Source organism: Typopeltis vanoorti, chromosome 20, assembly GCF_054136105.1.
Source record: "Typopeltis vanoorti isolate ZY-2024b chromosome 20, IOZ_Tvanoo_1.0, whole genome shotgun sequence".
NCBI classification, from domain to species: domain Eukaryota; kingdom Metazoa; phylum Arthropoda; class Arachnida; order Uropygi; family Thelyphonidae; genus Typopeltis; species Typopeltis vanoorti.
The window spans coordinates 6,492,441-6,508,632 of record NC_143568.1 but is presented as its reverse complement, the minus strand read 5'-3'; the positions used below and the strand labels follow the sequence as shown (position 1 = coordinate 6,508,632).

The window sequence follows — 16,192 nt, the reverse complement described above, 5'->3', positions numbered from 1 at the left end:
GAGGTCTGGATACTCTCTGGATGAGAACTTATTCACAAATAATGGGGAAGAAATGAATTCCTTTATTGATGCAAATGACGATGCTAAGAGTCAACTACATTCGATTATCAATATGGAGAAAAAGTTAATAAAATCAGGTAATAAAGATGAGCCCTGTTTATTTTTTAAAGGATGTGCTATAGAGTCATTCTCTTGCTTCAGTCATCTTGGCAGCTATGTAACTAGTGAAGTGAGAAATGAAGTGGATACAAGATTAAAGGATGGCTTCAGGAATGTTCAAAAATTATGGAAAGACAGCAAAATATCAATAAAAACAAAACTTAAAATTCACAATAGTCTGGATCTCTATGTTTCGCATTAAGGAACTGAGACTCTGAGACATGGACAATGTCTAAGAGTGATAATCCAACTTGATGCTTCTGATCAATGATATTTAAGGAGTATTTTGGGTGTAACATGCACCCACCTCTCTGCACTATCTTATGTAAGGATTCATACCAACATTTATTACAAAGAATATATATATATACACACACACACACATACCTGCCTACACTTTACTGCCATAAATTAGTAGATAATGTCTGTCCTTGAGAAGCTACTGGCCAAGTTGAACCAGGAACAGGCTGGCCACCTACAACTACACTTGGTTGAGTTGCTTGAGTAAGTACTCCTGGGCTGGGAATATTCCAGGATTGTCCACCAAGCTGAAGACTTGCCATTCTTTGCTGAAGCTGAAAGATGATATGATGCCAAAATTTGTGAATAATTTAAGATTTTATAAAAATGGAAATTGAACTTAAATATGAGAACTTCTGGCAAATTTAGTACATGTTAGTCTGCAAAACAACCAATTTCTGCATGAAGAAATAAAATTCAATTTAAAACCATGATTTCTAAAAAAAAGCTTAATGTACTATTTATTCTTTCACTTTCTCATTTACATATAAAACAAGAAACATAACAATGATAATTTCTGTTTCACCATGAAATAAAAATAGACGAGTAATTAACTGATTGTGGTGAATTCAAAGACAACTATTCCTCCAGTTTTCCATAAATCGCAAAACACTGGGTCATACAAATCCATAGTATGTGAATTTACTTGAATTCAAAGTACTCTTAATAAAACCACTATCAAAAAGCATACAGGGTTCCACTTTCCTAAGCACTACTGACCTAATGGAGTCATTTGTAGTTTGTTGTCACTAATCACCTAATTCTAAGAGATAAATCCAAAGATGAATGCAGAAAGCAAACCTTTAATGGCATGTTACATCACACTGCATAGTATGCCTGCAGCATATTCTCTGTAAATATCACATTCAACAAACCTTAAGAAATAGCAGCTTTGAAAGCATTTCAAGACTCTCGTCCCATGCCAATTATCACTTAAGGTGTCACTGAAAGAACTACTATTCCTTCCTAAATCTATGAATCTGTGTGCCAATAAAAATTCCTTCTTTAAATTTTGCATTACTTATTCTTGGGAACCTTTCTTTAAATAAGAAATGGTAGTTTCTGGTATTTAAATACATTTTTTCATCACACCAAATTTAATGTGAGTGGTGGCATGAAAACTTTCTGGACAAGGTTCTCTCTCAAGCATTTTGCATCACTGAACTGTGTTGAACTGACATTTTTAAAACCTTATATTGGTAGATTATGGACCAAATAACACATTCATAAAAAAAGCTACTACATATTTCTTGAAGCCTAGCTTTATGTATATTACATGTGCTATTCCTTTGAAGTTACTTCAAATGCTCCATCTATATTGATTACAGTTGTGTATTTAAGAAAGTCATATTCTCATAGGATTTCTTCACATGGAGAATATATTACTAGAATAGCAGGATATGCATTTCCAAAAGTGTGCAGAAGCACAACCTTTAAATATTTAAAGCACTGATATGTCTATAAACAAACAACATCCATCCAGATCATGTTTTCTCTCTATCATTCCCATTAATCTGTTAACATTACAAGCAAAACAAAAGATTACCATTCACTGGAAAAAAGTCAGCATTTTCAAAGTATAATGTAAAATATAAAGCTGAAAATTTGGATCCAGTTTGTGAAAAGGTAATATATCACTTTCAGACAATCTAGAGTGATCTTCATCCACAGTTGATGTCTCAGGTAGTTTAAACAGCTGAGAATGTACTATCAAGAAATACTGGTTTGATGACAGGTTTCAGTATTTTATTATGTTTTGCTTTGCAAAAATACAGATTTGTTAAATAAAGTAGCTATCCTCTATATGTTCTATAGACTGCTCCACCACTGGCACAAAGTATAATGTGCACAACTGCTGTCATGCATGTGGTTTTGTCCTGGTCACCAAGCCATTTTAATCTGCACATGTATGCAAATCTAATCACAGACTGGATTCAAAATGGCATCATCCTACTGTTCTAATTGGTGCTCTCTATGGGCATAATGAAAGGATGTTGATCATCCTGCTGAGAGTTCCAGAGTTATGGTAGAGTGGGGCAGCTAATATTTATTTACATTGGGCAAGTGTTGCAAAACTGTGGCAGATTCCAAGAACAGTCACTAAGATTTGTATTTATATCTGTGTAACAGAGAAACCCCCCCACCCTCCCTCAAAAAAAAAAAAAAAAAAATCTGATATATATATATATATCAACAACATGGTTTTCAACAACTAAGTAGCTGTAGACATTGGACATATTTTCTGTGTTCATCCATTCAAATGTTGGCAATTCTTCCAGTTTAATATCAAAATATGTCAATTTGCAGGAGCAAGGAATGCTCTTGCAAACTGACACATTTGCAGTAGTGTTCCTTGATATGGATATTAGACAAAAGATAAAGATTTTGGTAAAAAGATAAAGATATCTAGTTTAAGGCTTGGGGAAAAAAAGTCTGGATATTATATCTTTTTAAGAATATTCTAGATTTCTTCTGAGGTGCATCAGATGTAAAAAATGGACAATGGATTTTCTGTGATCTAGGTTTTATGGAGGATTTGGTTTGAAAAAATACAAATTTTTGCTTTTTTTGGAGGGAGTGAGAGTGAAGATGACAGTTTTTTGATGAACTCAACTATCAAACCATAATTTCACTAACTATATAAAACAGGACCAATATTGTCAAAATCTGTCACACCTCTGCAAACTCACCTAATCTAAACTTTGACTACTTCGCTTTACCAAAAATCTTGGAGACTTATTATTATTGCAGGTATCTCCGTGGAGTCAGTACTCATCGTGGGAGACCCAAACTATCAAAACAATATCTATCATACCTCTTCTTGAATTCATTTACAGAAGAACTCACAACTGAGTCAGACAATGCATTCCACTCATTCACCACCCTCCACGCAAAAAATCTAGTTCTCACACCCTTGTTTAACCACACTTTTCCTTAATTTCCAGGGATGACCTCTTGTTCTTCCATCACTATCACACAGCTGAAATATTTCCCCTGCATCAACTAATAAAAACCTTTAAGTAATCTAAATGTTTCTATCATATCCCCTCTTCTCCGCCTACCAACCACCCTCTGCAATCCACAAGCTCTCCATCTATCAATGTAGGGAACATTTTTTTACATCACTCACCAACTTAGTCACATTCCTCTGAACCCTCTCAACCATCATTATGAAAACAGCAGCAGAACAATTAAGATCTCTCAGTGCCTACAGAGAGCACCAGCTGGGACAGTAGGATATGCCATTTTGAATCCAGTTCTACTTATTTATAATTATGAGACACCATGCAACTGCAAAGGAAATCATGGTGACTGGCATTTTGCAGAACACCAAATGAGCAAGCTTTTAAATGGAATAAATAAGATTTATTTTTTTAAATAAAACCTATAACCAAACTAAAGACAGCTATGAGAGTCCTTTATACTTTCCTTTGGCCAATCATTACTTAGAGCAGAGTTTCTCAAACTTTTTCTATGACGGAACACTTCACAAATCCTGAAATTTTCACAGAACACCTTGGTTATTTTATAATGTATTAATTAATAATTAATTGGCAATTTAGCAGTTTTATTATTAATTAATAATTAACTAACCATCAATTAAAGCAGCAATAAACCATTAAATTAATTTGTGCTGATTTTCATTGACATATCCTATTCTGATCACCAAATATATTTATAATATTATTATAAGTACTTACAAGTGAATGCAGACTTTTCTCCTGTGTGCTGGTAGTTTTCCTCTTCTTTTGTACATCCTGGAGATCTTTGTAATCTTGAGGCGGATGACTCACTATCTGTTCTGTCACAAGCACCTTCAATAAGAGATTTCTTAATACCAAAATTAAATGAAGTGCCTTTGTCTCTTATTCATATTAGAATTTAAATCTGTATTCCTATTACTTTTAAAAAATCATGGCACTCCGATTTCAGAACAAACACTTACACACTGCAATACGAACTTGCGAAAAAAAGTATTCAGTATTACTAGATCTGAGAACTAGACAGAGACTACCTTGATCTTCAATTTCAGTGGAAAAATTTTCTTTATATTTCCTTGCTGATTAGTCAATGACATTTGCAACACAGATGCTATTTCATTCAGTTTTGAGAACATGCTGCCCATTGTAATCGGCTTGCAGGCAATTTTTATGATCAGTCATAAACGGCGGTATTCTCTTTCCCGATTGTTGAAAGATTTCGATGTGTGAAAATTAACAATAATTCATGAATATTTCCATGTTTAAAAAAACCAAAATGATAAATTTTAGTTTCGCGGAACACCTATTCACCGTCTGCGGAACACAGTTTGAGAAACCCTGACTAAGAGTATCATGTGGAAATTTTACCATTCTTACATCTTTACAATTACATGTACTTTATAATTATGTACTTTACAATTACATAATTACATCCGGAATTAACCAGATGTAATTGTAAATTTGAATAAGTCCACTATGTCTGATGGAAATTTTTGGGCTAGAAATCCTATTTTGTCATTTTGTGTGGGGGTATTTGTGAAGAGAGAGAAAATGTTTGTATCTGCCTGTTATTAAAGCAAGAAATTCTGTGGACATTTTTATTGAGGTGAGGGATTGGAGGAGGTTAGATAGAAATTTGGAGATTTTGTACATAGGATTGCCTATAGAAGCCACAATAGATCCAAATGGACAGTTGCTTTCATGTAAATTTTGGTGAACTATATATTTAATGGGGGGGGGGGGAGGTCTTGCATGGTATGTTCTGAGTTTTGTGATGTTTTTTTTTTCTTTTTTTTAAATCAATGGATGTTTTATCCAATAAACTTGAGTATTGTGAGCTGACTTTTAGCAGGATCACTATTAAGCTAGGAATATGTATTGTAATCATGAAGAAATAATTTCATTCTTCGATCATACGATTTGGCATCTAAGACTACAGTGGTATTCCTCTTTGGTGATAACTATATTATTATTTTAAGGACTTCAGAGCTTTTAATTCTGATGGCAGGATATTCAGTTCTCATAACTGTGCATCATTTTTCACCTTGGCTACTTCAAAACAGTCTATTAAATTTCATTACTAGACAGATGACTGATGTTCTTTTCAATAGTGAGCATGAAATCTAAATAGGGGGTTCGTTTGGACAAAATTGGAACTTGTAGCCTTGTGATAGTACATTCACAGTTTGGATAAGTTATGATCCCATTTGTTTATAAATAAGATGAAATATCTGTATAATTAGTCTCATTATATAAGAAAAACCTAGATGGAATAAGTTCAAGAGTTTAAAAGTAAAATGTGCACATACTGAATGCAATGTGCATGGGATTCATACTGAATATCCTGTTCGCTCCAGAGATTAATTTTTTGGTAAGTTATGAAAAACATTTCTAGTTATAACTAATTTAGGTACAGAAACATATGATCAAAGATAAAGGCATTTTTTTTATTTTTTTTTATTTTTTAAAGATCAGTTGCTGAAAAAAAGTTTGAAAGATATGGCTGCAACATTTTTTCAAGTAATGTGAAAATACATAATATTTTCACTTCTGTGCTGTTTTCACTTATTCAGTTCATTTAAAAAGTATTTATGAATAGCTTGAATTCCATCCTTAAATTCAAGCTGTTAATAAGTATAAACTGAAACAAAGAATATGAATGACTAATTTGTGGAAATTCTTTTTTTTTCTTTTTCCTGGGCAGCAGAGTGTCACCAGCAATGGAATAAAAGTGTCCACAATAAGAAAAGCACTTTTCATTCCAGGCTCAAAATTACTGCAAGTTCAGTACAACAAGTCCAATTAAAGTTTTCTCTTATGCTCTATATAAATTGGGCTTAATTTGTTAATTTAGACAAGAATGGTAAATGTCTTATCTCTGATAAATTTCCAAATCTTGTGAAATACAAGACTATAATATATTATATAATGTTATTATACTAATATATTTTATTATATCATCATCAAATTCCTGACCATGAAAAAACTTTCATCATTATTATTATATGAACCATTCACAAGCCAAATCAATTAACTCCGCTTTTTGAATTTTTTAAATTTTAGTGTCAAAGCACTTGATTGACTCCTAACTTTTTATATTCATAACTAGGGGGCTCTGCCTACAGTGCCCAACCCCCCCGATTTCTGGGCTGGTAGGTCATGACTAATTATATAATCAGTTATATATATATGGGAGTTGCCCTTGTGTTGCACTACCTTTAGGAAAGAGCTACCTACCCAATGGTAGTGCAACACCAGGCAACTCGTAGCAAAGGTGGAGGATGCATCATGCATTTCGTCACTTTCCAAAAGTCATGGAAAGAGCTACCTACCCAATGGTAGTGCAACGCTAGGCAACTCGTACCTACCAAGCTAACGTCACATCCATAATGAATTTATGTCACATTAAGGCTATCTTAAATTCCTGGAAACCTCTAATTAAAGGAACTTTAATGGAAGAAAGATAAATAAAGTTAGAAAAAATAATTTCATGAATATATATAAACTAAATAAATCTTCCAACACCTTTTTAGATTAACACCACTAAATGACAAAATTTTTGTTGGCCATTGAATAATAAATAATTTATTTCAGAAGCCAATCTAATTAACTCCATACTCTAATGTAAATCGCTGCAATAATGCAATTCAAATGCAGAAGCAAGTACTTGATAACCGTAAATAGTTTAGTGCTGTCTCATCACAAAAAATGTAAAATCAGTTACAGTCTAACTGCCGCAGAAGTAAGTACCTGTGAATTTTAGTGTCAGCTGTTTTTAGAAAAAAGAAAAATTATACCATTATAATATCAAGATGGATGAGACTAATAATAATTATTTGGATGTGGAAAATGATGAATCTGAAGGTTCTTCAATACGATTTATCTCAATTTTTAAAGCAAAACTGAAACGAGCTCAAAGGGTTCATTTTTTTGCACTCTCATTTAATGTATTTCCTTAAGAATGTTTGCAGTGAGTGAAGAATAGAATAAATGATTTCACCAAAGTATGAAAGATGGAAAGCAGGCATCAAAGACACTGAAATGTCACCATGATGTTTGCTGTTGGTGCTTAAAAAGTAAAATGACCGGGGATGGGGTGCACTACCTATGTTAAAGACCACAAAATGGTCACTTCAAAGAAAACCAGAAATGAAATTTACATATTTGCTTTCATATAAACATTCTTTCATTTATTGCTATTTTCAATTCATATTATTAACAATTTTATAAAATAATACTTCTTTGCGAGTTTTTTTTTTTGTTGATAATTCCATCTGTCAATAAATAAATAAAAAAAACAAACCTTGAACAGCAGATTACTACTGTGTATCAGCTATGCATTTAATATGCCTGGAAAAGCATTCTAGAGAACAAATATTTTTTTCCTCATACTACTTCAGATTTTCAATAAACAGGGTAACATCACATGAAGCTTTTCATGTGATGCTACCCTGTTATTTTCCCCTCTCTCTCTCTCTCTCTCTCTCTCTCTATATATATATATATAGACATACACACACTGTGCAACCACAGATACAAGCCCCTTTGACACTTCTGAGCATGTCAGAAGGTGAATCCGTTCTGATAATAGGGTAATCAATGACTTTTGTGGGATGAGTGTTTATTATTATACGTTGGAAAATTAGCTTTTCTTTTATGAAAATTCTAGTTTTTAAAGTGGTAACTATTTTGCTTGTATAACAGTTGGAAAATTTTACATATAAAGCAAGTGATTTCGTATATATATGGTAACGAATTCGTACATTGCCTCACTCCCTTCTGCCCTTCAACATGAATTGACCCTTTCTCAATCTGCCAGCAATGGCTCTCTCGCTTCTGTGGTCGAACAGTGTGTGTGTGTGTGTGTATATATATATATATATATATATATATATATATATATATATATATATAACATTTTTATTTTTGAAAACTGTATCAACTACACAGTTTTACTAACATGCAAAGCTAAAAACTCCCTATTTGCTGTTTAGTGCTTTGTGGATCCTTCTTTTGCCTTTATTACAGCTTGGCATCGACAAAATCAATTTCCCGATGGATGCAACTGTCAATTCATGTTGCCATACCCTTATAATAGCTTCTTGGAATTCCTGAAGTGTTTTCTGCTTCTTTTTGGATATTTCAGTATCCATTTGGCACCACAAATTCTTGATGGGGATTGAGATCTGGGATGTTTCCTGGTGATGATAGTTGCTGAATCGAGTGTTCATTGAGCCACCTATTAACCTGCAATAAAAACTAAAGCTTTTTAAGTACTAAACTCACTTCGTATGATATTCTATCATTTTAGGGTTATAATAGCATTACTTACAATTTTTGCCCCATGACAAGGGAAAGTGTCATCCTGAAAAGATGCAGTTCGTTGTTACAGTAAAGTGGTCTGTGATAGTAAGCAGCAATTCTAAAATTTTTTGGTTCACTTGTGCATTCACTGAACCTTTTGTGAAATGCAACAAGTGACCAACACCATGATACGACATGCAGCCCTAGATCATCTGAGTGACTGAAAATTCAACCCTGACTGTCTGGTGTCAACACCAGACAGTCAGGGTTGAATTTTCAGTTGAATTTTTTCCATGATTGACTTCGAACTGCCTGTCTGTCTACCTGCCATTGGTGTACTGCAGGTTAAAGTTTTTTTCGCCAGAAAAAATTACTTTTTTCCACTGATCAGGGATTCATTTGGCATGCTCTTTGCACCAATTTAACTGAGTCAATCTCATTTTTCTTTTGGTTAACAAGGGCTTCTTTTTAGCATTTGGCTATCAGTTGCTGTCAAATGAATCTTTTCCTCACAGTTACAGAGCTTTCCACAACTCCTGGTTGTTCTTTCCAGTCCATTTCATTTCTCCAGATGATGCATGATGATTTTTGAGGCAGAGCCACTTTAGAATTCTCTATTTTGGCATGGTGTAAATAGTGGCTTTCTTCCTGTTCCCTTGCTTTCAGCAGATGATCTGGTTTCCTTCACTTTTGACAGCAGTTGAAACTGATTTACATAAACTGATTTTTTTTATTTTTTTTATATTAACACAACTGGAATCACTATTGTTATTGTGAGACAAAGTTCCACTGGCAGTAGACTGACTACAGGACACCCTTCTAGCTATTTCATAAAAGGAATAGCCTTCTCTATTCACAGCTTGAACCATACTTTTCTGCAAAGTGTTAACTGCATGTAACTAGCCATAGTGATTTCAGCACAAAAATCCAAAAACTAGCTCTTGCTGTCTATTAATAGCATAAAAAATTCTGACACAATAGCAACTATTACATTATATAGAAAGCCATGAAAATGATAGATGATGCAATACAACGAAATATCTAATGATAAACCAATGAAAATGAGTATGTATTACCATTGTTACATAACTTGCTATTTTTCAAAATGAGCATGTGTGTGTGTGTGTGGGGGGGGGGGGGGGGGCACATAACTGTTAGTGTATTATATTGCACTGTCTATTAGCCAATTCTCTTCACTACCTCCACACCCACTATCCAGATCCTTAAAGAGGTTTAGCAGGTCAATTGATTCATCGAACAGCACTAGATAACTGCACATTAAGTTAACTACACCATCGGTTTACTGATCCTAAACTGATTTTTAAACACAACTGGAACAAGGCTAAATCACCAATGTTATTGTGTGTCAAAGTTCCAATAGCAATACAAATTACTGATTATGGCTTATCATGGTAACTGACCACAATGATTTATGTTTTATTTAGTTTCTGATATAATGAACAATATTATAAGAAAGGAGTTAAAATGCTTACACACTTAGGGGATAGTAGCAATTTGTGTATTTAGCAAGTTTGATGCGAACATATGAAATGCATATTAATATGGTCTGATGCAGAGCAACACAGATTACTGACTGACAAAAGCTAACACACGAAATGAAGTACTGCATCACTCTGGAATACTTTAATCCTGTTCAAGACCAGTCATATTTAATAAATTGCAGCCCATTCATTTTGAATTATTTATTCAGTTTTGCATTTTTTCTCTATTCATTCACATCACTACAGATTAATTTTCCAGGTGTTCTTGGCAAAAGAATCATTTTCTATTCTACTACTATATAGTAGTAGTAGAAAAGAATGAACAGAAAACTGCTATAAATAAGTATTGATTATAACATTTTTTTCAAACTTTGTGAATTATTGTAATGGACTTTCCATGTACAGGAATTTCATACTATGTATATTATAGCCATCAACTAGAGTACTATCAAGATGAACTACAATTCAGTGAACTATCTATCAAGAAATTAGTAAATATTTATTTTTCAGCAAAGAGTATTGTAATTATGTTGTGAAAAGTGATAATCAACATCTTAATATTTTTGTATGTCTGGTGGTAAATTAAATAGTTTAAAATTACCTGAATGGAAAGATAGTTTTTCCAAATAACTCTTCTATAAAGGACAAGTTTCTAGATGAATAGTTCTATTTTAAGCTTCTGGAGCTACAGAGAATGCAGTACTGGTAATGCTACCAAGGATACTATTCTACCACACCACGGAGGAAACTAATACACTGAATACCACTCTGCACTGTGTTTTACTGAGTAGTAACCAAGAGAATTAGGAAATGACAGAAACATTAATAGGCACTACTTTAAATTATACCAAATGACTGACTTTATATGTCATCACTTAATTACATATTGCAAGCCTGCAGACTGAGACTAACTCTTGATATGTCTTATTATTACTGCAATGACATAATAATATTAACAAGATATCTGCCCATAAACATGCACCTTTCTAGATTGCAAGCTAACATCAAAGTCTCTTGTCTCTCTCTCTCTAAACTACTTAAAGTGCACAGAACTACTTAAGTGCACTGTGCAGTTTCTGGTTTAAAGAATAAACTGAAGAATTAGTGTCATCAGATGTTACTTGATCCCACATTTTAGCAAAATGCTGCTGCGACCAAGGTTTATCAAAAATCATCTGCATGTAGAATAAAATAAGCATACAATTCAAAAATACACAAACTGATTGCAGGTTAGCAATGAAGTAAACATAACCAAATTCACACATTCAAAGAACGGGAAATCCATGCTAGACAGATAGGATAGAAAACTAAGATAAAATAAGGAAGTACACTGCTTAGAAAGAAGCCAACAGACACCACAGTGTGAGGAACAAACCATAATGGCACCCACTTTAAAAACATGTAGGACCTCCTTTCACTGTGATGACTGAAGCAATCTTATGAGGCATACTTTCCACAAGCATATGATAGCGATCAATGCGAATTTTGGATCATTCTTCCTGTAGACATGTAATGAAGTCCTGGACTATTGTGGGGTGGATGTCCCTTGACCTCGCCCAACACTCCAGTTCACCCTAAATGTTCAATAGGCTTGAGACCAGGGCTCTGTAGAGGCAAGTCAAGTGTGGTGGCATTCATGTCCACATCAGCCTTAGGACACAGTGCATTGTCATGCTGAAAGAGACAATAGTCAGTTTCGTAGAAATGCAACAAAGTAGGAAGCACTGCATTGTCCAAAATATTCAGATACCCCTCAGAGTTCAATGCAGCACAAACAGAGGTCCGAGACCAAACCAGGAAAAACAGGACCATACCATCAACCATTTTATAGTTGGGGTTATTACACACTCCGGTAAGAGATGTTAACTAGGCATCTGCCACAACCACTCATCAGCTCCATAACACAACTTTCCAAGCTTCCACATCCCACTCTAAATGTTCTTTGAACCACCAAAGACAACGTTTCATGTTGGTTCTGGTAATGTAGGATTTACATATTGCAGTCCTACCATGTAAACCCATGATATAAGCCTTGATTCTTAATGTTTCTGTGCAGATTTCTGTTCCAATCAATGCCGAAAATCCACATTCAACATGCCAGATGACGAATGGCAGTTTTTACATATTATCCTTTGTAGCACACTACTGTCACATTCGGTGTGGCGGGTCGTCCACTACAGGTAGCACTTGCAGTTGACTCCATGCACTTCTATCTCAGTATAGTATTACCGATTGTTGACCTGGGTGCCCTAATTTGTCAACAATTTAATGAACAGATAGCCCTGTAACATGGCATCCTATCACAATGACTCTTTCAAACTCCGTCAGTTCCCTTCCTACAGCCCGCCAGGAACAGTTGCATTGACTTGGAAATATCATATCCAACATAAAAATGTGCACATTTTTATGTTGGAACATGGTGTTAGTAATAACCAGTCCATGTGCTGAGCAGAAATCCAACAGGTATTTGTCATTATTATTAGCTTTGCTCTTTTCTCCAAATTTTTCCAAAATATTTTTGTATGTCTGATAATCATCTCCTGCTCTGCTATTCAGATCCCCAACAAGGACCAACTTTTCCTTTTTTATTGTGTCAGTTGGTTTTTCTAAAGCATCAAAAAATTCCTCCACTTCTACCTTAGTAGAACCTTCTGTGGGACCATAGGATAAATAAGTCTCATTGTCCAATTCCCCATTCTGATATTAGCCCACATCACTCTACTTGAGACTACCTGCCATTCAAGAAGATTAGCCTTGTATTTTGTGTTTACTACTACGGCTATTCCTTCTTTTCCTTCATTGTCATTGCCTGAATATAACGTTTTGTATTTATTGCTCAGAAAGATCTCATCGTTTTTGTCTTTTTTGTTTCAGTCACCCCTATTATGTCGATCTGGTACTTATTTAATTCCTCAGCTAGCTCCATTTCGTTGCCATTCAGGCTTCTTATGTTGATAGTACCAATCTTTAAGTCTGGTGATGTTGAGTTGGGTGTGCTTTCAGATTTCTTCCAGTAGCTGACTTGTCGATGAAATGCTTGGTAAATTTCAAGAATAGCCACAGGAGTTTCTCATGAAGTCACTCTTGAAAATTTTCCATGTTTGCATACAGAAGTAAGGGAAGTTGAATAGGCAATCTGCTGTGGATTGAGAATGGCAGAATCCACTGATTAAATGGACACTCAGGTGGTGAAGAAGATGCTACTGATGATTACCATATTATTTTGAGAGAAACATGGGCTAGTGGCTCAATGGCTGACTTCTCTCTATTTATTATTATTATATTTTTGAAAAGGATGAATAAAGGCCAGTTCTACAATGCAGTGTATCAGTCTGATGAGCATAACAATTCTAAAGAGAACACAGGATGGAGAGGAGAGGATTCTGAAAGTACCACTTGATAATTAATACCAAACTTACCACTAACAAATAATAATAAATTTAGTTAATCCTTTATCCAAGTGTGAGCAAACAAAGTTTGCGCCTGAAAGTATCTTCAGGACTGGGGTAAGGTGGTAACAACATCGGGCAACTCGTTGCAAAGGTGGAGCAAGCTAACATCACTCCTATCTCAGTATCTCCCATAATGCAAAACACATCTCCTTGCGTATATGTCTAATGTTATGCATTAAGGGAAGGGCCACTACCCAGACTAGTTTCGACCTTTATTGGGAGCCAGGCAGAAGCATTAGCAAGGTCATCCTACCTATAGGAGTTGCCAAACGGTGTGCCACCTTTTTAATAAATTACTCTGGATTTAGAGAAAGATGTTCAAAGTTTATTTTTCACTTGGTTAGACTATAATAAATTTAGTTTAATCCTTTATCCAAGTGTGAGCAAATGAAGTTTGCACCTGAAAGTATCTTCAGGACTGGGGTAAGGTGGTCCAACACCGGGAAACTTGTTGCAAAGGTGGAGAAAGCTAACATCACTCCCATCTCAGTATCTCCCATAATGCAAAACACATCTCCTTGCAGATATGTCTAAGTTGCCTGGTGTTGTACCACCTTACCCCAGTCCTGAAGATACTTTCAGGCGCAAACTTTGTTTCCTCACACTTGGATAAAGGATTAAACTAAATTTATTATAGTCTAACCAAGTGAAAAATAAACTTTCAACATCTTTCTCTAAATCCAGAGTAATTTATTAAAAAGGTGGCACACTGTTTGGCAACTCCTATAGGTAGAGATGACCTTGCTAATGCTTCTGCCTGGTTCCCACTGAAGAGACCTCAATAAAGGTCTAAACTAGTCTGGATAATGGCCCTTCCCTTAATGCATAACATTAGACATATCCGCAAGGAGATGTGTTTTGCATTATGGGAGATACTGAGATAGGAGTGATGTTAGCTTGCTTCACCTTTGCAATGGGTTACCCAGTATTGTACCACCTTACCACAATCCTGAAGATACTTTCAGGCGCAAACTTTGTTTGTTCACACTTGGATAAAGGATTAAACTAAATTTATTATAGTCTAACCAAGTGAAAAATAAACTTTCAACTACTACTAAAAAAATTAATACCAAATCCAATTAACAATATCTATATTGCCAACATCAAACATATGATAAAAGGAGGGTTGCAAATGATTCCTCAAGTTTAAGATTTCTCCAAATCAACAATATAAATCTAACTGCATTCAGTGTTTGTGTATACCACCTATTGTCAATTTTTTCATTCAAATTGATGATGACTAGACAAGATTTTAAAATAGAAAAAATGAGATGCAATTGGGGAAGCAGGAATTAAGTTTAAAGTGTTTTGCATATAAGACATTTTTCTAAGTAAATTTTTCGCACATTTTTTTTTTTTATTCCTGTAAACACACAAGCAAATTAATCATTAGCAAACCACAGTAATTTCTGAACAGTAAAAAAAAAAAAACAGTTATTTATAGACATACATATAATTTAAAATTATCAGAAACTAGCCTCTCAAGACACCAAGAAAAAAAAAAAAAAAAACAACTGCACACTTTGCAACAATAAAAAAATAAATGTAGGGGAAAAAGAAAGGAAAGGTAGTAGCCTATAAACCTGTACATGCAATAGTTAAGGATGCATAAAAAATTAAAATAACACACCATAAATCTACATTTAGCCATTTTATTGCTCTTGTCATTTATTCAATTTAGGAGTTCTTTAATATAGTGAAAGAAAACTGAGCAGTGAGAAGGAGTGCTATTTTAAGAAATCCTTTAACTTCATTTACACACATACATGCACAGCCAAATAACAAACCTGGCCAAGCCCTTGTGCTGTAAGTGAGGGGTTAGTTCTGCTGCCAGTAACACCAACACTACCAGGCCCAGCAACCCAGGAATTGGAAAGCTGGTTCCACTCCTGCCCCATGTTTGATGAACCAACAGAAAGAAAAGGGTTAGTAGCAGGTATGCTTGAAGCAGGCTAAAAAAAAGAAATTTGGCATGATTCAAACTGCAAAACATTTAACTGAATTAATTCAGGATTAACAGGATAATGCATAGACTATCTCAAGCAATACATAGTGAGTTACACAATGTCCGACCCACAAAATTAAGTAATAATGTGACGTGGAGAGAAAAGATAGAACTAACACCAGGCCAAGGAACATCTTGAGGTTATGTGCACTTGTGATCAAATTGATGCTAGGCAATTTTATGTGGCTCCACAGCATGAAAGGTTTTTAGCAAACCTATAATATTCATGCTGTGGGTAGGGCTATTTTTTTTTTTTTTTTTAATACAAAGTCTAGAAACCCTGCTCAAGAGACCAAACATGGATTTTTTTTTTTTTTTTTTTTTTTCCAAACCACTTTAGCCCTCCAATAAGTAGGGTACTAGTCTTGCACACCAATCAGTGAAATTCATCTCCCACTAGTGTTAATTAACAAATCAGTATTAATTTCACAATATAATATTAATCACTAAAACTTCCAAGATAAACATTTGTGCTTCTACTGACATACT

The 16,192-nt window shown here is 34.5% G+C and overlaps 1 protein-coding gene across 3 annotated transcripts in view; it reads right to left on the bottom strand.

Annotated features, from left to right (window-relative positions):
• The window catches only part of LOC150095210 (stromal membrane-associated protein 1), a 166,750-nt gene that overhangs the window by 12,374 nt on the left and 138,184 nt on the right, over positions 1–16,192 (bottom strand). For 2 of the 3 annotated variants that reach the window (XM_090410137.1, XM_090410136.1), the window contains 2 exons: positions 15,486–15,650; positions 547–734 (listed from right to left, as the gene is read on the bottom strand). In XM_090410137.1, the coding sequence (XP_090266263.1) occupies positions 558–734; positions 15,486–15,650 (342 nt within the window). In that variant the 3' untranslated portion in view covers positions 547–557. The remainder of the gene's footprint in view (positions 1–546; positions 735–15,485; positions 15,651–16,192) is intronic. The other variant, XM_090410138.1, reaches the window with a different exon arrangement.